The sequence below is a fragment of the Pelodiscus sinensis genome, chromosome 15, assembly GCF_052426305.1.
Source record: "Pelodiscus sinensis isolate ZL-2025 chromosome 15, ASM5242630v1, whole genome shotgun sequence".
NCBI classification, from domain to species: Eukaryota; Metazoa; Chordata; order Testudines; family Trionychidae; genus Pelodiscus; species Pelodiscus sinensis.
The window spans coordinates 10,843,863-10,870,000 of record NC_143066.1 but is presented as its reverse complement, the minus strand read 5'-3'; the positions used below and the strand labels follow the sequence as shown (position 1 = coordinate 10,870,000).

The window sequence follows — 26,138 nt, the reverse complement described above, 5'->3', positions numbered from 1 at the left end:
CAATTGAACTTTTCTCACTCTCCCCTCTTTTTACAAACTCACATATATTTTTATCAAGTCCCTGGCTTTGTTTTATAGCTTTGTTCTAATCTTACTGAGTAAGCACTGTTCATGGCTACAGCCTCTGTCCTAATCATTGGTTTTCATTAATGAAATTACTCTAGTTGCGTTCCATCCCTGAGAAATATCCCTTTGATCAACACGTCACTCAAAAACTCAACATTACTGTAGCTTGTACACCGAGGCTACTGCAATACAAAAACATTTCTATTAATAATAATTATTATCTTTCAGCACAATTGTTAAAGTTAAGAGCTAGCTGAATTCTGTTGTGGACGTGACAGATTCAATATTTTACTTCTAAGCACAAATATGAACTTGCGTTGTTTGGAGACTCTTGACAGGTGCCTATCTCTCTTTTGGGCTCAGACTCTCTCTTTTCTTTTCCATGAGAGGAAGAAATTGGTTTGTGTGTAATCAGTTGAGGGGAAGTAGGGAGAGCTGTCACTGCAGCATGCTCACTTTGGAACCTACAACCTAGGGGAAACTTCTATGGGTTCCTTCTCCAAGGGAGGGCTGGTATTTTTCAAGCAGATTTCCCCATCTATTGCAACCAAACTTGAAGCAAACAGGGCAAGCTCTATCCTCCAGACCACATAACTATGGCTCATAAAAGAGGGAGTATCCGGGACAGAACATTTGGGGAAGCCCCTAGCAGCCCAGTTTCTGGGACAGCCATCCTATCCAGAAGCAAGAGAGAAGTGGTGGGCCACAATAAAGGAGGAAGAAGGCTGACACACAGATGTCCCCTCTGGTGAACATTGTGGATCTATGGATTACAGGGGGATGGGACATCCTGTCCTTTACATGGAAAGTCACTGCACTCCCTTGATGGGAGAATTAGAAGGAGATTCAGTAAGTACAAACTGAAAATTTTAATTTGTGTTTATGTAAGAGATTATAGAGTCTGTCCTCCCACCACTCTGAGATGTTCTGCAAAATGCTCAGTTTTCCTTCCAGTTGAAGTATACTGATCACAGATACTTCCTGACAATCATCACTAATCCAGAGTGACTTGAAAGAATGGCTCTAGAGCCAATAGTTCATTTTCCACAGGAATTGGCGCTGTCAGGGGTTTGACCTCAATGGGAATGGTAGGTGCTCACACTTCCAAAAATTAGGCCCCAGCTATTTGATATTGGTTACTGAAAGACTGAAAGATATCCAGCTAGTAGACACTAGAAAAATTAGCCTTTACCATTTTCATAAGATGAAAAAAAATCTTTGGCTAAAATGAAAAAATGAAGACACAAAATCAGTGTTGATACTTCTTGGATCTACTAATTATTTGATTATCTTTAGAACCTCTGCAAATATAAAACCAACACTGTGGCTGCATCCACACAGCACCCTAAACTTGAAATAAGGTACGCAATTTGCTCTATGCAAACTGCGTATCTTATTTCGATTCTATTTTAAAATAGCTTATTTTGAAATTTGGCGCATCTATGTAGTGCCAAATTTCAAAATAACGCACTATTTTCAGACATCCCTTAACCTTCAAGGAATGAAGGTTACAAGGATGTCGAAATAGCATGCTCGTTATTTAAAAAAATATTTTGTAATAACAGGCAGCTTGTTAAGACGTAGGGTAGCTATTTCAAGATACTTCCGGTAGACTATGACTCTTAACATTTTTCTATGGTAAAACCAGAACGTTTCAATCTAAAGAAACACTGAATGGGTCAGTGTTCAGCTTTTTGCCGTGTTGACTCAGAACCTTTGCACTTTTCCATTTAAAGGATTATCTAGCATAACATCTGGAATCAGAACAACTAGATTCTATGGCTACATCTACACTGGTCAATCTTGCACAAGAACATATGCAAGTGAGCCACCATTTTTGCGCAAGGGACTTTTGCACAAGAAGGAGAATGGCTCTTGCGCACAAGGGGGTTTTTGTGCAAGAAGGAGCCATGTAGACGGCTCCTTCTTGCACAGAAGTCCCTTGCGCAAAAATGGCAGCTCATATATATCGCCGCACCTCATTTGCATATGTTCTTGTGCAAGACTGGCCAGTGTAGACGTAGCCTATGAGTATAAAGCATATAGTTTGGGGAAAGCAAATACCATACTGTGGACCAGAGCTGGTTCCCCAGGGCTAGCCCCTAGTAAGATGTTGCCACTATATTTACCTGCACCTCCACAGGTAGGAGTGACTGCAGGTCCTGTAGGCTGTAGATCACTGCTCCCAGCCAATCGGAGGTGCAGTAAGCACATCTCCATTGGCTGAGAATAGCTCCTATGCTTGTGCATATGGGTCATACTACTTCCTCCAGAGCCATGCCTTCTGAAGTGCATACTCCTCAAAGCAAGTAGAACTACAGGTGGCTAACTTCCGACTTCTTTCCCCAATGTGAGCCTTAAGACTAACATGTAGAAGGAGTCTGTGTACAGAGCACAATAGCAGCACTTTTGCCTCAGACATATGCACCTGCAAGGGATTTGAATTTTATGTCAACGTCACTGGCTTTAAACAGATTCAGATGTCACTAGCCAGATTTTAAAGCATGCTCTGTACTTATCTGCTCCCAATTATGGAAATTAAAGACAACCACAGAATTTCCCAAGGATTCAATACCCAGCAGCTCTCATGGAACACAATAGATAAGAGAGAATGCTCAGGTTAGGTCGCCTTACTGACTTACTTGCTCTGTTGCTAGCTCATTGGAGCTGTTGCTGACAAGATAGTCACAAGCCAGTCTTTGGAACAGAGTCATTTGAAAATCAAAATTGCAAAATCTGAACATTTAGTTTCTTTATAATTTTGATTTACTGTAGCCAAATATAAAAGTGCCATAGGTTCCAATCTAGACCAAGCAAGAAAGAGGAAATAATGCTTTGTAAAAAACTAGGCTGATTCCCAACAACATCTACATCCTTAAATTTCATAACTATGTTAAAAGGAAAATGTTATATGCTGTTACCACCCACAGTTCTGCTTTATTTTTAGTTATCTTTTCAGGGAGAGAGGCACAAGTTTGTCTTTTCTGTTGATTTAATGGTTCTCTGAGCTGATATCACTACTATTGAGAGCAGCGAATGCAAGTTTAAATCTATAAAGGCCATTTACAGAAGGTGAGGCCTTATGCTTGTGTGACATATTAGTTGTTCCGTGCCCTGTTCGTACAGGAGTGCTGCCTGATACTTACAAATTCATCAAATTTCAGAGGCATCTTTACTGTCTTGCCCCATTCTCTGCTTGTAAAGTTCAACTCGGATACCACATTGCGGTCCATCTTAGAGAATCACCACGGACACATTACAATGCCTCACAAATATGTTAAGTTTATGATAGCCAAAAATATGCTATAGCCAGGGGAGATCAACTGAATGCTGTGGGTACAGAGATGTGGGGAGGCTTAGTTTAGAAGTCAGGAAGGAGAAGGCACAACTCCCAATCCTCATTACAATATCTGTGAATTTAGCTAAACTACCATGGAAGATCATATGCTTACATCACTTTTGAAATAATGTTAATAGTGTAGACACCATATAGGGAGCAGGAGATCACAAAGAAAAATATGCATAAGCCAACACAACACATACAGCATTTACAATATGTAGTGGGGTAAGATGAGTACAAAGCATGCACCATCATGGCTAAGTTATTTATTTCCAAAAGAAAATCTTATCAGTGGTTTGCATAAAGTAGAGAGCATTTCCCTTAGCACAATTATTGACCCTATTGTATATAGTTGGGATATGTTCTTCATCCTACAATGACATGCCAACTTGATCAGATAATTGTTTCCATTAATTATAAATCACTGTATCTTAAGGAAGTTTACTTTGAGCTTCTATTCAGATTTTTTATTTTACTGTTGGAACTAAGAATAAGCTTTATAATGAAGCCAATCTCTTCTAACCCTCCACACTTCTACTATGTGAAAATAACAAATACATCAGCTGAGAGTTTTAGGCACCAAAAGGATTTATAGGAACTAGAAATCTCACTATCAGATGCACTTTAAGACAAGAGTGCACCTTAAGACAAGAACAAACCTTCCCACATTAGTTTATATTTGTATACAAAGCATTTTGGAAAAAGGAATCTTTTTTTCAAACAAGCATAAAACACAACAAATGTTGCTTTAAAATAAAAAAGGTAAATTCTCAATTTTGCAAATGACTGGATAAAAGTCCTTATGAACAAACACGGCCACTACCATGAACACATTTCCAAAGGAGAGAAAACCCATGCTCAGATACTTTCTGGGAAAAATGCATTGAAAATTCCTTTTGTGATGAATAGACTTTCTCTCCTCAGGGTGACCTCTACCTTCAGAATATGATGGTTTTATTATGATTAATAAATTTCATTTCCACAGAGGAAAAGGAACAGTGTCAGCTTAAACTTCAAGCAAGTAGTCTTCTTTTTAAATGCTAATTTGTAAACACGCCCTTGCATGACATGGGAATTTAGAATCTTACAAGGTTAGCAGAGTAGATTCAGATTCCAATCTGAAAACTGGGGAAAGGATTTAAGGCATATGGGCAAATTGGAAACCTGTGACCGGGGTAGTCACCAAGCAATCAAATCTTTTATTCATTCAATCAGGCACAATTTTGTCAGCATGTTTTTTCATTAAAATCAGCATTATTTCAATGCTCTTTTATAATTTATACTGGAAATGAGCCCCGTAGGTAAATGATACACTAAGGCATACATTTACTCTTTTAAAAAAGGACAAATATTTGGCATGGTTTAATACTCAACATGATGATTTAATGCAGAACAATGTATATTACAAGTTGTTAAATCTCTATGGTCAATGCCCACCATAAAGAATTAGAAATTGTTGCCTCAAGGGCAATGTTTGCCATGAACAGTTTATTATAATTTCTCATTGGAGCAACTGTAGCAGGAACACCAATGTAAGAGGTGTACCAGAAATTTTCACAAGTGAAAGTTAGATGACACGGTGATGAAAAGCACACTGACCACCAGCACTTTGTCAACAATGGACCTGCTTAACAATGATGGAACGATTACAGGATATTTTAAAATAAAGCTCAGAATCCTAGTTTAAAATACAGCTATAAGTAATCACATGGGACTGGATCCTGAAATTCTTACACATAACTCCCTCCTTACATCAAAACTCTCAGGGCTCGTCTACATTGGCCACTTTTCCGAAAGGGGCATGTTAATTTCAGAGATCGTAATAGGAAAATCCGCGGGGGATTTAAATATCCCCCGCGGCATTTAAATAAAAATGTCCGCCGCTTTTTTCCGGCTTTTAGAAAAGCTGGAAAAGAGCGTCTACACTGGCCCCGATCCTCCGGAAAAAGCGCCCTTTTCTGGAGGATCTTATTCCTACTTTTCAAAGCGCTTTTTCCGGAGGATCGGGGCCAGTGTAGATGCTCTTTTCCGGCTTTTCTAAAAGCCGAAAAAAGCGGCGGACATTTTTATTTAAATGCCGCGGGGGATATTTAAATCCCCCGCGGATTTCCCTATTACGATCTCTGAAATTAACATGCCCCTTTCGGAAAAGGGGCCAATGTAGACGTAGCCTCAGTTAATTCAATGGGAATTAGTCAGAGAAAATCCTGAATAATAAAGAAGTAAAAACTGGATTCAGGATCAGTTACTGTGTGTGGAAAAAATTCACCATGTTTAAAAATTGCTCAACTACTGTTGGAAAAGTGGCTCTTTTGTTAATTTCTGGAGAGAAATAAGAAAAATAAAAAAAACCTTGCATATAAAGAGGGTTTACAAACAAACAACTGGCTATCGTAGCCCCAAGGTTTCATTTACACCTGTAAATACAGGCAGTCCCCGGGTTACATGGATCCGACTTACATCGGATCCCTACTTACAAACAGGGTGAGGCAACCCCGCACTAGCTGCTTCCCCCCAGCAGATCAGGGAGACGCGAAGCTAGTGCCCCCCCCCCCCCAACAGCAGACCAGGGAGATGCGGAGCGGCTTTTCTCAGCAGACACCTCAGCTTGAGAAGAAAGGACTGAGGGAAGTGAGGTGTGGGAGAATAAAACTGAGCTCTGGAGAAATGTTTGGCTAGAGTTTCCCCTACAATATGTACCAGTTCCAACTTACATAAAAATTCAACTTAAGAACAAACCTACAGTCCCTATCTTGTACGTAACCCGGGGACTGCCTGTACACACCACTTTGTGCAGGTGTTTCTGAAGTTCCTATGAAGTTCCTAAAAAGTGGGTAATGTATGCCTTACTCCACTCCTAGCTCTTTATCATTTGTGACTGTAAACTCTTTGGTGCAGAGACCATTTTTTTCTGTGCACCAAACACAGAAGTGAGGCTCTGATCTTAAATGGGGAGTTCAGTCCATAATACCCTACTATGAAAGCTATTTAATAATATACACTATTAGCTTTAATAACAGAAATATCAAGGGAGAATTCATAGTATAAAATATGAAGCCAATTAACACACTTTTCCTTGGTAAAATAATCTGAGCAGTGCAAAAGGAATGCATGAAATAAAACTAAATTCCAGAATCTGAATTTCTTGCATTGCTGATCCAAAACAAATATTGCTACTCGTCTGTCCCAAAGGCTTCTTTCCCTAGTAAGTCATTGTTGCAATGATGTAAATTGCTGTCCATTGGGAAAATTTAATCTGAATTTTCACAAGCACTGCTAACAATCTGCCTTGCTGTTAGCCATTGAAAATCGGTTTCAACAGTCATGAGACAATGAAATTTAAAGTCTCCTAATTACTATTTTTAGTCTCCTTTTTTTTCAGTTTGGACATTTGTTTGGTAATGCATAGATTAGAAACTACCAGAATCAGAAATTTATTCTACTTTTGAAAATGTTAGTTATCCAAATAGTACAAAGTACAAGTTTTTAAACATGTGGGGAGTAAAATCAAGTAAAATTCAGATGGTAAAGAATAATCAGAAAGATGTATTTTATAGTCCAATCGTCTGTAATTTGCAAATGCTAGAAAGCTAATAATAATGTTTTCACATTAGAAAGCATGTTTATTAGCTGCAATAGTTAATGGACTCTCTGACCTTACAATCATTGTCCTTTGGTCTCGAGGCTGCTAGAATTTAGACCAGTGTAACTTTAAATTGTTGAAGTTCTGTGTGGTTGATTGCTATGCTATTTGACAATAAAGCTCTAACCTAATATATTTTTAGAAATGGACAAGGTTGCCATTATCAACTGAAAAGGCAGGGTTGCATAGGCAGCAAAAAGTAGGACTAAATGAGCAGTGACTTCTGCCTCTAGATCTTCACAACAGCCCTGCAGATCACCAGTGGAAGCTACAAAAAGTGATGTCAAAGAGACTTCCTCCCAATCAATAAATTCTGCCATGCAAAGCAGAATCCTGGTCTCTTCGTTGATTATCTGATCTTCATGTTCACCAGGGAAGCTGGAGCCGAAGAAGTCAGACTTGCAACGGTGATATTATTAGAGTAGAGGCAGGCTGGTTTCAGTGGCCAGAGAAAAGAAAGGCTTAGTTAAAATGGTGACCCGCCTCTCCTGCTATAAATTGTTGCAATGACCATTCATGTCAGCCAATCTACTGGACCCCAGAACATACTATAAACAGTCACCCTGGAGCTGATGGCAAACCTCTATTTCCTGCCCAACCCCTTATATTTTTAAGAAAACAAAAGTTCTGAAATTATATTATAAAGCAGCTACTCATGTCTGAGGTGCTCATTTCATATCATACAGCTGGTAGGATCAGGCTCACAAGTAACATCCTCACAGTAGAACTTGTTACATTCCATGTGAAGTAATGCTTATTAATGAAGTCTCAACATAGCAAAAAGAAAAAACAGGAGTCCTTATGTAGGTGTGCATGGCTTATAAATCACACAGTGAGATTCTTTGTTCATCTCTCAGTAAGGAGATTTATACTGCAGTAGTATGCACTCTCTTTACTTAAATTTCCTGACAGATATTTAGTGTATATTTTAGAGTACTCCCTTAGTGTAAGATGGCATTTTTTAAATTTACTTTTAGTCATTTTCTTTTTTATGCAATGTTAAAAAAATTCTAAACTCTTCTACCTTTATTCACCTATATAATATCAAAGACCCAGATCAACGCTATAAGGAAAGTGCATTAAGGGATCCTCAGGATATGGATTTCCACTGAGAAGCTTTACAGGTTGTATTGGGGGAGGAGTGGAAACGTGGCAGTCTTGAGAATTCATACTGGTCCTATATAGTATAGCCAGAAAAGCTACCAGTGCTGAGGTCATCTCTAATGATCATTCCAAATTTTCTGTAAAACCATTTATACTTATTGAGGGTTCTGAGGCAGCTATGACCAGGACAACACCTGGTAGCCTGGCTCTAGTTGGGTATGTCTACACTACCCTCCTAGTTCGAAATAGCGGGGTAATGTAGGCATACCGCACTTGCAAATGAAGCCCTGAATTTGAATTTCCCGGGCTTCATTTGCATAAGCGGGGAGCCGCCATTTTTAAATCCCCGCTGCTTCGAACCCCGTGCAGCGCGGCTACACCGGGCTCGAACTAGGTAGTTCGGACTAGGGTGCCTATTCCAAACTACCGGTACACCTCATTTCACGAGGAGTAACGGTAGTTCGGAATAGGAACCTAGTCCGAACTACCTAGTTCGAGCCCCGTGTAGCCGCGCTGCACGGGGTTCGAAGCAGCGGGGATTTAAAAATGGCGGCTCCCCGCTTATGCAAATGAAGCCCGGGAAATTCAAATCCCGGGCTTCATTTGCAAGTGCGGTATGCCTACATTACCCTCCTAGTTCGGACTAGGAGGGTAGTGTAGACATACCCGTTGAGAGGTTCTTCCAAAGAGCTAAAGGGGAGGAGCCAGCACCCTACCCCTGGATGGGACAATAAAATGGGATTTCCAGGAAGGGATTCTCATAGATAATGTCCTCCATCTACTACAGAACATTCGTAACTTGAAATGCTGACTAGAGATCTGCAATATTTCCTATAACCCAAAACTAAATGAGACAAAGGGGGAGGGGACCAAATTCAAACTACTTACAGGATGATGAAACACCAACATTTTGAATAATTAGCCTGCTTATACAAGGTCTGATTTTGGGCTATGGAGTTTGCTCTTTAATATGGTAAAGGCTGGATATCTGCCTTACTAACTTTGGGGAGTGATTCTGGATTCTCCACGTGAGTCCTAACTTCGACTATCAGATCCTTCGGGCCTTCATTTTCAATTTGTCTCTAAAATGCACAGCAATTACTGACACTAATTAATACACTATAACAAATCTATAGAATTTCTTTTCTAATAAAAATTCATTTGATTCCAGGCTTCTTAGTGGAGGATTTTACAGAAAGATTTTGTACATATTTCATAGAACAGAGGTGTATGTGTGTGTGTGTAAGTAATATATTTCCTCCTCCCTTGCTTTCTTGTCCTGCAGGAGGAATTCACAGTTGTGTTACTTTTATCTGTAATAATCATTCTAAAATCCATTGAATAATGGAGAACCAAGCCGCTGTGCCCTGTTTTACATGAGTTTGTCATTTTGTTAACACCTGACGCTGTTTATTCTGTGTGGGTTTGTATTTACTAATGTCTTTCATCCATTGAAGTAAACTCCTGCAATGGCCTCCACAGAGCCACTTGTTTCTTATTAGTCTTGTTAGTAAGAGGAGTTTCTGATTGACAGCATCAAAGTCTTTCTTGCCTGGTGGGGGTGCCATAACCAATTCCCATTACTGTCTTGCACTGAAGGAACTTAAAGTGCAAATCCCCCTCAATCCTTCCCTGTATCTTGTTATATACCTGCGGACACATGACACTAGGAAGCTACATTGTCAGATCTAATCAGCTAATTAGGATTGGTCAATATTTTGACTGCAGAAATACCCAGATGCTACAAGATGTGGTATTGGTGATTCCATAGTTGGCTCTCTCCCCTATGACATCATAACTAAATTGGCCTCTCAGCCTGATGCTAGCATCTGGCTGCAGCTCAAATGTTTTTTTCAGATATAAAATCAAGGCCTCGATCACTTACGTTTATTAGTGGTGCAAAGGTACTTGTCAAATGAATGGGGCTTGTAAGCATGTAAGGGTGTGTTAAGTCAAAATCTAACTTGATAATTATATTCTGTCCCCCTGCATTTCTCCTTCTAATTTCAACTACGTTAAGTTTTTTTCCTGTTATGCTTATACTAATTCTCCTAATAAAAATAGTTGCATAGGGTCATTGGAGCACAGTGAGTACCATGTTCCACCTGAAAGTGGCTGACTATCCATGGGAAATGAATGATGCTCTGTTTAGTCTGCAAAGCACTTTTCCATTATTAATTAATATTAGTAGTAGTTAAAAGGTTCTTTTCTAGAATACTATTACTATACTGTGTACCTAACTTTATGAAGTTTGCATTTTTATTTTCTCTTAAGCTTTGCACTATACAATAAAGCACTTTTAAATTCAGCTTTTGAAATATGAACGTGACAACATGCAGATTTTGCCATTTGTTCTCTGACTACTGCACATGTGTGTGAACCATAATGTTACACATCAGAAATAGCATCTGCCTTTCAAGTTATGTATTTTCCTCATACCAGAGAATTGGTTTATGGATATTAGGCCATAGTTGCATTACTCTAAGACCATAGTGCAAAGAACGCTTTGGCACACAGACACACCTGTTGAGATCAGTAGAAACATAGATTATTCACTTTTTTGTTATCAAAAGAGCTTCAGATTGCAAATCCTCCATTTACAAATCACAGAACCCCAGCTTTACTTAATCTTGTCATGTTGTCACATTTGACTAGCCATGTGAACTGACCTAGAACTGTAAGCACAAAGAAGGCAAGCTGTCCAAAAAGAGATAATGACAAAGATGCCAACAAGGGCTGCCAGTGTTTTCACTGGATGAGATAGAAGGATTAATCAATCTTCACTACAGAAAAACAGGATAATCCAAGACTTTACTGATTTTATCAACTGATCCCATGGTTGCACATCTTATCATAACAACTACCAGGAGCAGTAAAAATAAAGTTTCATATAAGCCATACACAACTATTTACAGCAGCAGTAAAAAGATGTTTAAAGTGTCAACATGAAGGATACTTGAATTTATGGTGGAAATTTAATTGTATGCCTTAGTACAGCATTTCCTACTCTTTTCAAAGCACAAACCTCGAAATTTGTCATTTTTCACGGGGAAAAGCAACACAGGCATTAAACTTAAATATGGTACTCCAGCTATCTTTTATCTTTGGGTTTACAAGGTTAGTGGGAAAGGATAATAAGAAAGGTATCTACTTCAAAGTGCTTCTCTGCTCTGCCAAATGGCTGCACAAAATGAAGTCAACCCCTTGGGCAACACAAAGAAATTTTCAAAAGGGAACTTGTATGTCTTTACATTATGATCTAAATTAAACTGATGCCAGTCAGCTTACTATATTTCAAACTACATTCATTCATTCATTCATTCATTTTAAAAAATTGATTTAGATTATTTTTATATGTAATTCTTGGTAATTCCTTTTAAACTTTTATATCTGGCCAGTATCCCCTGCCTCCTTTATCTCTAAGTAAGGCAGTAAGATGAGTGTGAATACCTGAAAGCAGAATTTGTTCAGATATGGTAAGTCATGTATCATGTTGCAGATTCAGCATACTGGCATCTTAACCACATTTATGTACTGATGATAATATTCACTTACTTTAAAATCACTGTCTACCATATCTTGCTAGTACTCCATGCATAAAACCCTCACTGGTGCAAGAAAACTGTGCACAATTCAATGCGAGTGCTTGGAAACTAGCAAACCTAGCAATCAAAATGATTTTAGAAACTATTTACAACATCCTAGGGCACCTGACACCTCCTCTATAAGTCAAGTGATACAAATAGTATGGGTTTGCAATGATGGACATTAATTAAAGCAATCAATATTTTTTGTTTACTTTTTGGAGAGGCTTTCTCTTACCAAAGTAGTTGACACATAATTTTATCTAAGGCCATGTATTTCTAAAGCTAAGAAATGCATTTGTATGTTTCATTCACTCATTCACACAGTCATTCATTCTCATTTTCTTTGGGGGGATAACTATGATTGAAGAAGGGAAATGACTAAATTAATTAGTTGAAAAAAAATGCTATATCCACTTCCACCACATTTCAGTCAGAAAGCAAGATCATATAATACATTTTACCCATATCTCTTTAACATTTAAACCAGAAACAAACAGTGCACACACACATCTGAGGAAAACAGTGTCAACTATGCAGGAAAGTTAAAAATTACAGATAGGGAGATATACATTTAGACTAGTCAAAATATCTATGTATCTCACAACACTATAAAAAGTAAAATGTGTATCCCGGCAAGCATCTTTATTCTGGGAACCTGAATTTTGATATTATAAAACTTGAAGTAAACATTTACATTCTGCTTTGGGAAATTAATGGAAATACACTAAAGTTGCTACTAAAATATTGTTTTGCAATCAATGTATATACAATTAGAAATTTTGAGCTACAACCCATTGACTTTACTCAGAGTCATGTTTTGCCCTCATATGGAGTTTGAGGAGATGCCAAATACCTCTACATCTAAGGATGAATTCTGCCCTTATATGCCCATTTCCAGTAATGTGATGGAGAGGTTCTTTGGTGAGTCTCATTACAATTTTATCATCAAGCTGAATGGAGAATCAGGACAACTTCCCTTCCTCTGAACTAATTTACTCTCCATATATTGTTTAATTATTTCTTCCAGAGATGACCTAATCCTGAAGCATCTTCATTGGTTGTGGGGAATAATTACTTTTGGTCTTGGACTTTTTAATATCTGACACTTGATGGAATGTAGTGAATTCTAAGGGAAGGATCCTCCTGCTAGAGATACCTGTGTTTGATATGAACTCACTACACTTTAGTTCATTCTTAGTATCTCATTTTACCCATAACCAAGAAAGACAGCAAAACTATTTAGCAAACCAGCTACAGAATCTACTGAAGGCACTATGTGTGAGAGTTTTACAGTGGCTCCTTTGCGGGAGAGCCTTCTCCAAATTCATTTTGTGTAAACACTTGACATGGTGAGATCTGGTTTGTTCTATAAGTACAATAATTACTCTTCAGAAGAAATCCTGTAGATGTCAGGGTTAAGTCATCTCTGATGGGAAAGATTAAGCAGTATGAAGAGAAGAATGACCTTTACCCTTCCTTCTAGCTGATGAAACTTTAACAATGGGGTTCCTGATTAGTTATATTCTTAGTGACAAACACACCCTTTGCAGGAGGATGATATGAAGATAGGCACACAAATTCCGTATTTTGGACAGGGTTTATGAACTAGCAGTACATACAACAAACATGCATGAGTAATATCATGAAGTTCTGTTGGACTACTTGTGCATAAAACTTACTCAGGTTTCAGCTGTTTAACAAGAACAAGAAGCACTACAAGAACAGTTTAGAATATGATGGAACAAATGTATATGTCTCTGAATGAAGTAACTCAAAACTCCATAAATTCTCTGTGAACACTGGGCTCACTGATTTTTAAAGTCTGACCTAAATCAAGTGCAGGAGGTATAATCTTATTAAGTACAGCTTTTGACTACTGTATTTCAATATTACAAATCAACACTGACAAATTCATCATGAAAATGAGTTATTTAAATCAACAATCTTTTAGCACCTAACGTTATAAAATCTTTAAGGTGGAAGCATGAATTCTTTGCACACCCAAAATTCCTTTAGACTCCAATGTAAGCTTTCTTTGTTAAAGGCATACAAGATCAGGCCTCTCATTAGCTAGTAAAAGCTTACTCACTCAGATTACATAACAAGAAAAGCTTCTACAGTCAGTTGTTCAGTGATTTATCCATCATTCGTAAAACCATATCTAAAGACAAACGTATTTCTAAAACCATACAATGCAGGCAACCTAAGGGTGAAACAAAAAGCTTTGTGAATAGATACAAAGACCCAATTTCTGCTCTCAGTTACACCTGTTCAATACACTGAAGTCACTGGTAGAGCAAAGTTTGGCTCACACCAGACGATTCCAAAGCAGAGACATAATGTGTCTTTTTGCAGTCCTGGACAATTAAAATTCCATGCATCCTGCAGGGAGGAAGGAAGTCCTTTTACTACAGAACCTCATTTTATTCCATGGAATTCACCTTGCAGGACAGGAAACAACTTGCAGGGCCAAAGGACTGCTAAAGACCCAGGACTATAGTTTAAAATCATAACTATTATTTCTATGAAAACCAAGCTTATTAAAAAATGTTTTTCTTTCCTTAAAAAAATCTTCTGGAGAGAGGAAGACTATGGTTGTACATTTAATGTAGATGAATCCTGAACTCAGGTTTTGATCAAACAAATGAGTATCTAATATTTGTCTTTTCAAATATGATGCTATTTTCAATGTATAAAGTTAAATACACACTGCTACTAATTTGGGATTCTAAACACTTTGTGTTAAAAGAAGAACTTTTCAGATCACCTTGAAGAAACATTTAAATTGCATACAACATTATGAATGTCATTATATGCTGATCTTATTATATATAATTTTTGTTGACACAAACTGAAAGTTCATGACACATCTAGATAAAGACCAGTATGTTCTAAAGTGTACACTCTTTACCTTGGATTTGCTGCTGCTTATGTTATTAGGGTAGACTACAAATCAGTGATAAATTCCAACATTTTGTTTTAGATTGCGTATCCTTCAATAATTTTGCATGCAGAATTCTCATTAAATCAAAAAAATGTTCCTTAAACAATTTGGTTTCTGTGCAGAGCTTCACCTGGCATAGCAAAATAATCCCATCCTTATCTGTATGAAGATTCAGACTATTTCAAACTATATTATGTAACAGAGAAGAATTTTCTTGGAATAATCTAGTATCTTATAAAAACAATGTTTATTCCTTTGTACCCAGGTACTTATACAGGTTAAACCTGTCTAGTCCAGCACCCTCGGGACCTGACTGGTGTGAAACCAAAGAATTTTCTGGACCACAGCAAGTCAGTATTGTATAGCGGCATTACCAAAAACTTCCATTGCTTACTGGGATGTTAGAAGACATTTAGGGGTAAATTAGAGCTAAGTAGCACACAGAACACTGAGACACAGGATTGGTGATTGTAAACAAACTTTATGGGACCAGGGGAAACTTGGCCATAGCCATGATAAATGGGCATCCAACTAACTAAAATCATGCTGTACCATGGATGTTGCCAGATCAGAGGGTGCTGGATTAGAGAGGTTCAACCTGTAACCCAATGTTATATTGGCAAAGAAACAAAGGACCTTTATTTAGAGTGATGTTCTGAGGACATACAGACCTTCTTTCTCATTAACCTTTCCACAAATACAGACTTTTGAGTGTGTTTTGGGCTCTGTGCTATCTTTGTGGGCAACATTTGCCCCCAAAGAGTCATACAAAAGAAAAAAAAACTTGTAAATCCATAGCACTTACAGAATGCCTATGCCTTTAATCCTATCTTTATTTCTGTTTGTTTGGGGACTTTTGTAACAATTTTGGTTGTACTGTACAGTAAATTTAAGATGCTTCAATATATTCTTACTCTTCTAGATCACACAATATTGAAACTGGAAATAAAACATCAAACTCAGCAAAATAACCTAATATATTTTATATGGCAAATCCTAAAGGTTTCAAGCTATAACTTAGTGAAACTATTTCAAAGATTTATATTATGGACTTTACTAAGCTTTCTCTAATGATTAACTGCAGCATGTGAAAAAGGATATTGAGACCTGGATGGATGCATCAAGAAGTATCAATGATTGTTACCTGCAGAGGTGTTACAAGAAATTTCATCTGCTGCAACGAAGACGAATTGATTTCTGCAAGAGAAGATAAAATTCACAATACTGCTTGCTGACTGGGAAATGTGCTAGCTGCCAATTGACTTGATGTTTACAGATGGGGTAAGGTAAGGGTGCTTAATTTTAATGAACGTAGCAAAAAAGTGTTGACGTATTTCAGTACTATATAGTTTATAAGGATCATGAGGTAGACATGCTGGGATCTTTTAAATGAAATAATGGTGACATCTGAATATGGACTATGTACAAATGCTTGCACTGGAAGCTTTATGTTTAGTGTTACAAATATGTCATGCTAAAATATATTTATAAAGTTTAAAAAAATCAAGCTATATTTATATTTATGTATGAACTAAAGGGCATTAAATGCAAAATGTAAAAATCCCTAAATTTTACAGAAAAAAAATATAATTTACTTTTTAGAACTTAAAATATTGAAAGTAAAATATTTTTGGCCTTTAAATTTCTAATATGATGTGCCAAAACAGAAAATGCATTTTCTGCCATTTCCAAAAGAGAATTTATGACATAGTATATTCTTACATACTGTCATTTGAGCATTGGCATACATTTGCTGCACAATAGTGACTATTATAAATTCAAGAGATTATGATTTGATATAAGCCTTCTCTTGCAAAATTCTTTTTTTCTAACAAAAATATATCTAAAAAATGCAAAATATGTTTTAAAATGTTCAAGATACAATATACTACATTCTGGCACAAAACCTGCTTCCTTTACTCATGCTTTTGTCACACTTGAAGGCTCACAGTCAACATGGTGATCTGGAGTTGGGGCACTGCATACTCTATGAATGATCTAATTAAGGACTTGCAGTATTATCAAATTGTGCCCTATTAGTGATGTACATAGCTCTCCCTAGCATTGTTTGAAGCTCTGTAAGTATAACCAAGACTATGACCCTAAATTTTTGCACTTAAATCCTGATTCACTGAAACTCTATCTGTCTCCGGCACCACAAAATCCTACATAGCTGTGCTACCTAGAATATTTCACAGCTTTATGCAAAAGTTCACAGCTGAGGTGCTAGATCCAATTTGTACCAGTTCAGTACTAAGGGATCAGTCCTGCAAGGCCAGCACACTTCCTGTTAAGTTCTATATACTCTCAGCTCCTATGTAAATCTTTGGGTGTCGAGGCAGCAGAACATCACATAGGCATGCACAACACCTTGTAGGAGTGAACTCTACAAGTCTAAAACCTTCTATTACTTAATCCCTTATATTTAAAAAAATTGAAACACTTATTTAGAGTCCTGTGAACACTGTAAATAAAACATTCAGCTTTTGACAAGATACACAGGACCCTATAATTTCTAAAAAAATACAGGCATACTTTTTGGACTATACTGGAGTGAAAGTATCAGTTTATTATTGGCCATGCCTTCCATTACGGCTATTATATGATGTACTTTCAGGTGGGAGGGTGATCAAATTGCACATTTCCAAATCTAATTTCTATTGTCCTGAATTTCCTGTATGGAGTGGTAATTTTGTTATTTATTCTTTTATTTACAGTAATTTAACAATCTAGTCGTATTTATCTTGTGCTGCTACAATAATGAGTTGATATCTAAGCCTAAGAAGTTAAAAATATTGTGAATACATAGCTATATTGTATTTTTATATAATGTAATCTTGTACTATATCTACTTCCAACATGTCTTATACATTAATATTGACGCATGTAGAAAGATTTAAATGTTTGCCTATCAAGGAGGGTAAAGTAAACTCCATAGCTGCTGGCCCACAAGAAATACTTTATCTCCTTTCCTATGCAGCTATGAAATTGTTCCCTATTCTTTAAAAAAAATAATCCTTCTAGAGTGCAGCCACATAGTGCTGGTTTAAGATGTAGAGGCTGGCTGAGAGAGTTTCTTTTTGTAGGGAGGAATCAAAGACTCCATCCAGCCCAAGCGCTTCTTAAGTCACTCTGGCTCAAGATCTCAGATGACAAAGCACAGAAGTATCTGGAGGAATAATATACTGCTGTAGCTGCTTACAGGAACAACAACAAAAATCATTCCTGTTTCTCCCTTTTATTTGACTAACGACTACAATTTTATATATTGCTTAAAGTGTCTACAAATTGTACTAAAGGTTGAACCTCTCTAGTCCAGCATCCTTGGGACCTGACTGATGCTGAACCAGAGAATTTGCCGAACCATGGAAGGTCTATATTTTCTTGCACAGGGATGGGGAACCTAAGGCTTGGAGCCTGCTCTGGGACTCCAGTTCCCCCTGCTGCCCCACCACTGGGCTGGAGCACACAAAATCTACTAGGCTGGGCCCTCTAGGCTCTGGTGTGTGAGGGGAATGTCTTTGTTCTTTTCAGTCAGGGGCCATGTGAGTTAGAGGTTGTTTTTTTTCTCACTTTTGTGCAGCCCTCAACTGATCTTTCTGTGGATCAGCAGCTCCTGACCCAAAAAATGTTCCCCACCCCTGGTCTAGCAACATTACCAACACTTCCGCTGCATACTGGGCTCTTAGATGATATTTATGGGTAAATGAGAAATAAATAACAGCACAGAATACTAAGAGTCAGGACTGGTGGCTGTAAACAAACTTTATGGGACCATAGGAAACTTTGGACACACCATACATGGACATCCAACTAACTAAAATCATGCCAGACAATGGAGGCTGCCAGACCAGGGAATACTGGATTAGAAAGGTTCAACCTGTAATATTGCCCAGTTTTTCCCCATATTTCATCAAGTACATTAAAATAATGTCATCAATGCTCCTGATTGGAACTGTGGATGAGAGTGAGACACAGAAACCATTAAAAAGCTGCTATGTACAGCCCGTGTTATATGCTCAAAATGTTTGTGAGCCCAATTTCCCTTTGTACTTTGCTTTTGTGCATTTTATTTTCAAAATCCATCAATCACTTTTCAAGCTAAGGTACTGGTCAATGTAAAACCAGTTGATGTGAGAATTAAAGCACTCACATATTATTTTCTTTATGGAGAAATAAACGTAACCACTAGAGCACTCAACAGCCAAATTCAATTTATTATGAATAATTAGATGTTATTGCTAATGATTCTAGTCATTTGCCTAGTAATTTGATGATCTTATTATCTTTTGTAGTCACCGTCTGTACTTTCCTAATGGCTTTGCTACTTTATATTTTACAAGCTACGTATACCTAAAAAAGAGCTGATAATCCAACATAGCCCAATAGACATGGACAGCTGGGTCACATGTGCCTTCTGCGGGAAGTCTGATTATGCACTATGGGCAAAATTCTGTTCACCTTACTTATGAGAGCAATCCTACAGATTTCAAATTGAGTCAACAAAGTACATATACACAATATCTATTTAGAATACTGCAAAATAATTGAAATTAGAGATAGAAAATGCCTATTAATCCAATCAATTTATCTGCAAATGCAAGATTCCTCCCTTTAGTATAATATCCAATTTTTAATTATGATCTGGACTTTCACATCTTCACTTACTTATTATTCTGTGAAGTGTGTGTATCTATATATATAGCAGTTTAGATTTATAATAAAACATCAGTTTTAATTTCTAAGTGAACAAAGTGAAGTAAGTTTAAAGAACTCATAGCATGAATACTGTAAGAAATTATGAGACTATATGATGGAATTAATTTTTCAAATGTTCGCCATCTGACTATCCACTACAGTACAGTGTACTACATTTTAATTAGAGTTAAGTTCTGCTCCATTATTAAATCAAATTTTGCTACTCGATGCAAAATTTTTTCCTTAATGTTTATTGTCTACAATCAATTAAAAAGCAAGCTTCCATCTGTATCTCTTGAATTTCAAGAGATACAGAAAAATTATTCTGAAGTTTAAAATGTCTTTGTTATTTAAACAAAATTTAAGAGCCCTAGCAATGGCTATGGGAGATCAACTAAGACAAAAAATAAAACCTAAAAGAATAACATGTAATAAAGATGTTTTATAATTAAAGTGGATATTATAAATGTATAGGACTTAATTTCAATTACTCCATTCCTGTGTTTGTGGCAGAAACAGGAAGAAGGAAGCAGAGGTGGCTTTAAGGCACTTTGTGCTCATCTTATTTTGGGGCTCTTCATGCCCTGGCACAAAGTAAATTAAAGCAGCTTATGCTCGGCTCCCTACAACCCCCTTAAAGGACCTAGGAAAAAGATCAGCAGTAACCTGGCCACACTCCTGACATGTTCCCACCAATGGGGGCTGAGCTGATGTAGAGCTCTTGCATCAGTTTCATACCCACGAGGGTGAACACTGTTTCGTTAGTCTATAAAGTGCTACCAGACCATTTGTTGTTTTTTTCTGTAACAGACTAACTCGACTACTCCCTGAAGCTACTGCATAATGAGCATGCTTTTCCTGCCTTGAATCATTTATACTGCCAGAGTAATGTAAAGGGGCTTTTGTGAAAGAGAATCAAGTCAACTGTGTCTAGAAGCAATAAAAATCTGTTTCTGAAAATCGCTAGCGTTCAAACCTTACTGTCTGCATCAGCACCTGAGATAACACAGAACTACTAAATGTGGGTAGGCTGTGGATACCTTGCAGGGGCGCTCTACCTTTTGAGTGCCACTAAGCTTTGCTCTGTGAGAGTTCCATCAAAGGGCGAAATCAAGGGGAGAGTTCTGACAAGTAAATGCAACCATCACATCTTTGCACAGAGACAGTAGGAAACAGTAAACTGTGGCTGCAATATGAAAGGCTTTGTTAGTGGTCCACATAATGAGAAGGGGAGAAGGATTTTACGCATCCTTCTGCTTAATTTCTCTTTTTATTGGGAGAGTGCTAAACGTACTCCTCCAATACATATGTTGGGACTTATGCTGCCTTAGGAATGATTATGGGTCATTATTAATAATCTAATAAGGATGAACTAAACTGGGACCTCAAATCTAAATGCCCGAAGAACCTTTTTTTTCTTTTGATGGGGTAAAGTAGAAGGAAAATATGGGTACTGGTTCAAAGTCTAAACCCAAAAGCAGGTCTGAACATTGGAACTTTATAATTACAGCCTCTCTCTTCTTTATTGTTGGTGCAGTGATAAACATTGAAAAGATGACAAAACATTTACAGAATTCACTTCACTTTGTATCTAAAAGTAGCCCAATTCTAAATTTAACCTGCCAACAGTTTGGCAGGACCTAGCTATACTATTTAGCCATTCAATACAAAGTTGAAAGCAGAAGTGAAAAATATATTTTCTAACTGAAACTGTATTAAGTTTTTATAAAACATAGTCTTCAACAAATGTTAATATTAAACGTGGATGTTTTCAGGCATGAAGTGAATGTGAGATTTCTAAATTCCCAACCAGCTGCTCTGCAAGTACTGTAATATCTTCAGTGGACTATTTGCATTTGCTTGAATATTGTATTTTGAGTTGGCTAGTGCAGTTTGGGTAAGATTACAGAGCCTAAGCAGCAGATGAGAGGCAAAGCCATCAGTTGCAGCACTTAATGTCAAAACCTCTCATATAAATGAAGCATACTACAGATTTTACTTCTCTCGTTCTAGTAGTATTGACACAGGACTCTTGCTATATGTCTACACCACAGTTTGGAGCAAGCCTCCCGCCCCAATAAGATAAGACTTATGATAGCTCACTTCAGCTAGGGCTCTAAAAACAGCAGTGGGTGCTTCAGCTCCAGCAGAGTCTCAGGCTAGTCCTCAGTGCTCAGACCTACCAGGAGGGCTTAAGAGTCCACATCTAATCTACCCCACAGTTGTCCACATCTAATCTACCCCACAGTTCTTGGCAGCAGCTTCAACAGGAAGTAAGACTCAGCCTATGTAGCTTTAGGGGATACAATCTGATTCATACGTTTTACTTAACAAAGCTCCTGGACCCTAGAACATCACACAATATGCAGCCTGTTAATATCTGAAACCCAGAAGAGGTGAAGCATGAAACAAGGGTCATTTTCAGAATACTTAAACTTTCTAATAAAAATCCATCTCCAAATTACAAACAGGAAAACACCTGCTTCTGATTTTCAGTGTATTCCAGAACATCCTTCTTCCTCCATCTCATTATTTCCCCTCTATCAGACCTCTTACAGGAAGCTGGCTGGGATTTTTACATACAATTTTCTTCTTCTCTTTGTGCTAGTGACATAATATGGGTGTTTGTATTTGGATTACCCTGGGTATTGAACAGAGCACTTAGACCTCAAAGAATGGGCTACAGAAACACCTTTTCCACAGCTCAAACTTCTCACAATATCTATCACACTAAACAAGGTAATTGATTAAGGGGACTGGGATGTTTCAAAGACACATTTTACTAAGACTATGCTTCAAAAAAGCTGAGCTATACCCATTTTCAATGTTCCGCCACAGTGCCTGGTTAATAATCTCATAAATGTCCTGAAATTATATTTTAAATATGTTCATATTTGTTTACAGCACATAATATTTAATACAGGGAGGTCAACAATTTGGAATTAATAATATATTTTATTTTTCTGCCTGCCTTTCTTCTCAAATTGTTTGTGACCATGCTGCAATATTTCTAAATGTGTTGACAACTAATTTGTTTTCAGATTTTTTTGTTTTGTTTTGTTTCCAGTGTGCAATAACTGAAATTCAAATGGTGTTGAATTAGTTCTGAGTAGGCATGTATTCCACACAATGTCTTTCTGTTCTTTGAAAAAAAATGAAATTAGCTATTAGTTTCCAACGTAAGTACATTTATGTATTAAAAATCTGTTTTCTGAAAATTCTATCAATGTTCTCTTAAAATTCTCTGTCCTCACAAACATTCCTGCCAGGCATCTTGTTCGCTAGACATTCTCAAACTGAAAACACCAAAGAGTGTGAGCATAGCCAAGGAAATTCCATTCTGACTTTTTGGGGGGGAGGGCAGAAGAGAGAAGAGTTTGGGAGCCTTAGGATCCCACAATGTGCTGCAGAAAGGGGGTATACCTTCATTTGAATGAAGGTTTGTGGAAACATTTTTACACAAATCACCCTTGCTTTGCTGCTTAGATATATATAATTATATACAATTTCAGCATATATCCCTAATCAAATGGTAGATGAAGAAAAAATGGGGATCAGACAGCAGAAGATGACTACAAAGTAGGCAATAATATAGTGAAAAGCTAACTACTGACAGCTGGCCCTTTGGTGGTGTGACATGTTGTATAAAACCTCCGCCCAATCCAGTATAATATGGATGTAAGACATGTAACTTTCAGTTATTGTGAGTGGCGTAACTTTCTGTTATTGTAAATCATGGAACTTGAAGTTATTGTAAGTCACGCAATATTTTAAGTTCTGCGACTTCTTGTAAGCTTTGTAACTTGATCCAATAGCAGCACTGAGTAAATCAATATAAGTGTAACCCTGGGTTGGTCTCCGGTGAAAGTAGATAACATAAACATGGCTTGCATGCCATTTAAGAGTGACAAGCAACAGCTAATTTGTGGGAATGAAGAGGTTTGCATAGAAGTCATTGTCTGGGGTGCAGCAGGCTAGCACTTTGGTAAGAAGAGTCTGAGGTACTTTCATGATTTGGTGGACTGAGGTGCCATTTGGCCTGAATCCACCCCATTTTCAGGCTATTTGGGCCTACGCGATCTGCCTTGTGAAAGATTTGGATATAACTGCACGAAGCTGAGGAAAGAATTCTATTTCACATTTCCTTGTCTAGTCCCCCTTTGCTCCTTGGAGAGCAGTAATTTGCTACTGCTCCTTCCTAATGGTAGAGTACTACCACCCCACTACAGGTCTTTGCCCATTCCCTGCCCATTTCTCTTTTGGGAATTATATGAAGTCCCTCTTTCTCTCCAGGTCTGTAGCAGAGAGGCAGGTAGAGCATATACAATACTGTTTACAACATTGTGTGGATCGTATGTGCCCACCTTTTCTCATATGCATAGACTAGGCCACAATTTGGCCCTTGAGGTTACTTTGTAGCATTAGCAATGCCATCTTTAACATACAAAAAATTAATCCAATACACCTAGATTTTTATAATCTCTGCTGTTCTACAGAGGTAAATCCTGTTAGGCGCAAGTAAGATTCTATAAAATAGACAGTAGCCTCTGTAGAAGGCAGGTAGGATTTAAAGGCTTCAAGCACACACAGAAAATTACAATAGGCCTAATAAATACAAAGCATAAAAGAAAAATGTCTAAACATAAACCCTTAGAACGATGTAACAAACGGGGCTCAAATTTATAGGAGCTCTTGCACTTAAGTCACTGACTTCATAAACAACACTTTGCTCACCACTGCAATGCAGCCACCTCTGAATGTAACATGGCAACTGGTGGAAACAGTGCATAGCAACAATATATAACAGATTAGGACTGAAATAAATATAATATTGAGCCAAAATTACAGGCTAATCTGTCAGTAGCAGCCCTTCTCTGGTTAAAAAATCAGCATGGGATTTATTAACACAAAAGGTCAGTATTTAGGCTTTGTGCACCAGTTTCTCAGGTGTTGCAAATTGATGCAGTTCCTTTGAGGCTAAATGACTTTAATAGAATATGACACTGCCCATAAGTGTCATGTGAGATTTATACATTTGTAAATGAATTTATTTTGAATACTTTACATTTACTGCATGCTCTAAAATTGTCTTGGTTTTGTTTTTTAGTTTGAATTCCAACCAGATTGATGGCTGGCTAGTTGGCTGACTATCTCTCTTAATAATAATTTATGGAGAAAGGTTTCAGAATCTCTTTCTAAAATTCTTTTATGAAGACTCCCCCCTTTTTTTCTCCTGAAGTCCTGAATTTCAATATCAAGGCTATTATAGGACTGCAAAATGTTGACATTTAGTTTAATATGTGTTATAAAAATGCTGACTTTGCTATTATCTTGTTTTATATTTCCAGTAACTATAAGATCAAAGTCCATTATCATATCTGTAGCATTTAAATCACAATACATGGAGACAGCTTAACAATTTTACAGTTATACCCAGAAATCAAATACTCTCTTTAATGAAATCAAAGTAAATTTCAAACAAAGCAGATTTTTTTCCTGACTAGTAAACATCCAGCGGTATACAGCTTCAACAGAACCACTCCAGAGTTGGTGGAACCGATTTACATTAGAACTTTGACTATCACACTAAACTTGCTCTTACCAGACAATTTTTACTTAAGCAGTTCCCTGTCAAACTGACAAATGTGTCCAAGATGGGGTAGAAGGACAAATATTCAGATGTGAAAATTGTCATGATGTTCTACACCTAGATCTCCCACTTTCAGATCCCGTGACACTTTTCACAAAAGCAACAGTTTTCCTTGGCATCCTTTGCTAAGATGTGTAATTCTCTGATTATCTACCTCTTTATCACAACTACATACTACAGCTGGCAGCATTTCAGAATTGTGTGAAGAGATTGCGGTAATAAAGTTTTTGGGGTCCTTTAAGATTGAAGGGACTACAATGGATAAATATAGTTGTTGTTAATTACTACTTTCTTCACTTTCTCTAATTAATATCATTTTAAGTATGCTCTTTTACTATGTTCTCATCCTTCCAAAACACTCTGGATGGCGATTGTAAACAACAGACCTTTTTCAACCTGTACTGTACTCATAGCTCCTCATTCCATTATAGAATGTACTAAATTCCTTTCCAACTTTTACAAATATCACAGTTGAAGCACTTAGGTTCATGATAATTACATAGCATTTTTGTGATCTATCTAGTCAATGATCTGAAAACTAAAAACTGTGTAATTAAGCCTTAACATGACCAAAGGAGCTGTTATGGTCCAGCATATCAGGGGCGCAAGCAGTGACCAAATAGACTATAACAGTTTTGGTCCATTGGGTTAGAAAGCTATGTTTTATAAGTCCCTAACTCCATATTTACCCAGTCTAGTGAATATTAGACATCTAAAAAACAAAATTACATATTCCTCCAGCATTGTGTAACATTAAGAGGAAGCCATTATAAAGCATTTGGCAAATATGTAACTGCGTCTTAAAATATGAATTTTAGTACTTTTTTCTCTTTGCTAAAAAAGAAAAAACACTAAAATCTATGCAGAGAATATATTCATTAACACATCGAGGGTATGTCTACACTGCATTCCTCTTTTGAGAGAGGAATGCAAATGCAGCTGAGCGAAATTGCAAATGAAGTGCAGATTTGAATTTCCAGTGCTTCATTTGCATAATCGCATCTGGGCACTATTTCGAAATACCCTATTTTGAAAAAAGAAATGCTGTCTAGACGCAGTTATTTCCAAAGAAAATCCTTCTTTCTTAATTACCCTTGCTCCTTATA

The 26,138-nt window shown here is 37.3% G+C and overlaps 1 protein-coding gene across 36 annotated transcripts in view; it reads right to left on the bottom strand.

Moving 5' to 3' along the window:
- Positions 1 to 26,138, bottom strand: part of RBFOX1 (RNA binding fox-1 homolog 1) — a 1,623,526-nt gene that overhangs the window by 3,835 nt on the left and 1,593,553 nt on the right. For 12 of the 36 annotated variants that reach the window (XM_089782268.1, XM_089782266.1, XM_089782270.1 and 9 more), the window contains one exon: positions 15,829 to 15,881. The exons of 23 other annotated variants lie outside the window; for them this stretch is intronic. In XM_089782268.1, coding sequence (XP_089638394.1) covers positions 15,829 to 15,881 — 53 coding nt within the window. Of the gene's footprint in view, positions 1 to 15,828; positions 15,882 to 26,138 lie in introns of those variants that run through there. One more of the 36 variants, XR_016350707.1, reaches the window with a different exon arrangement.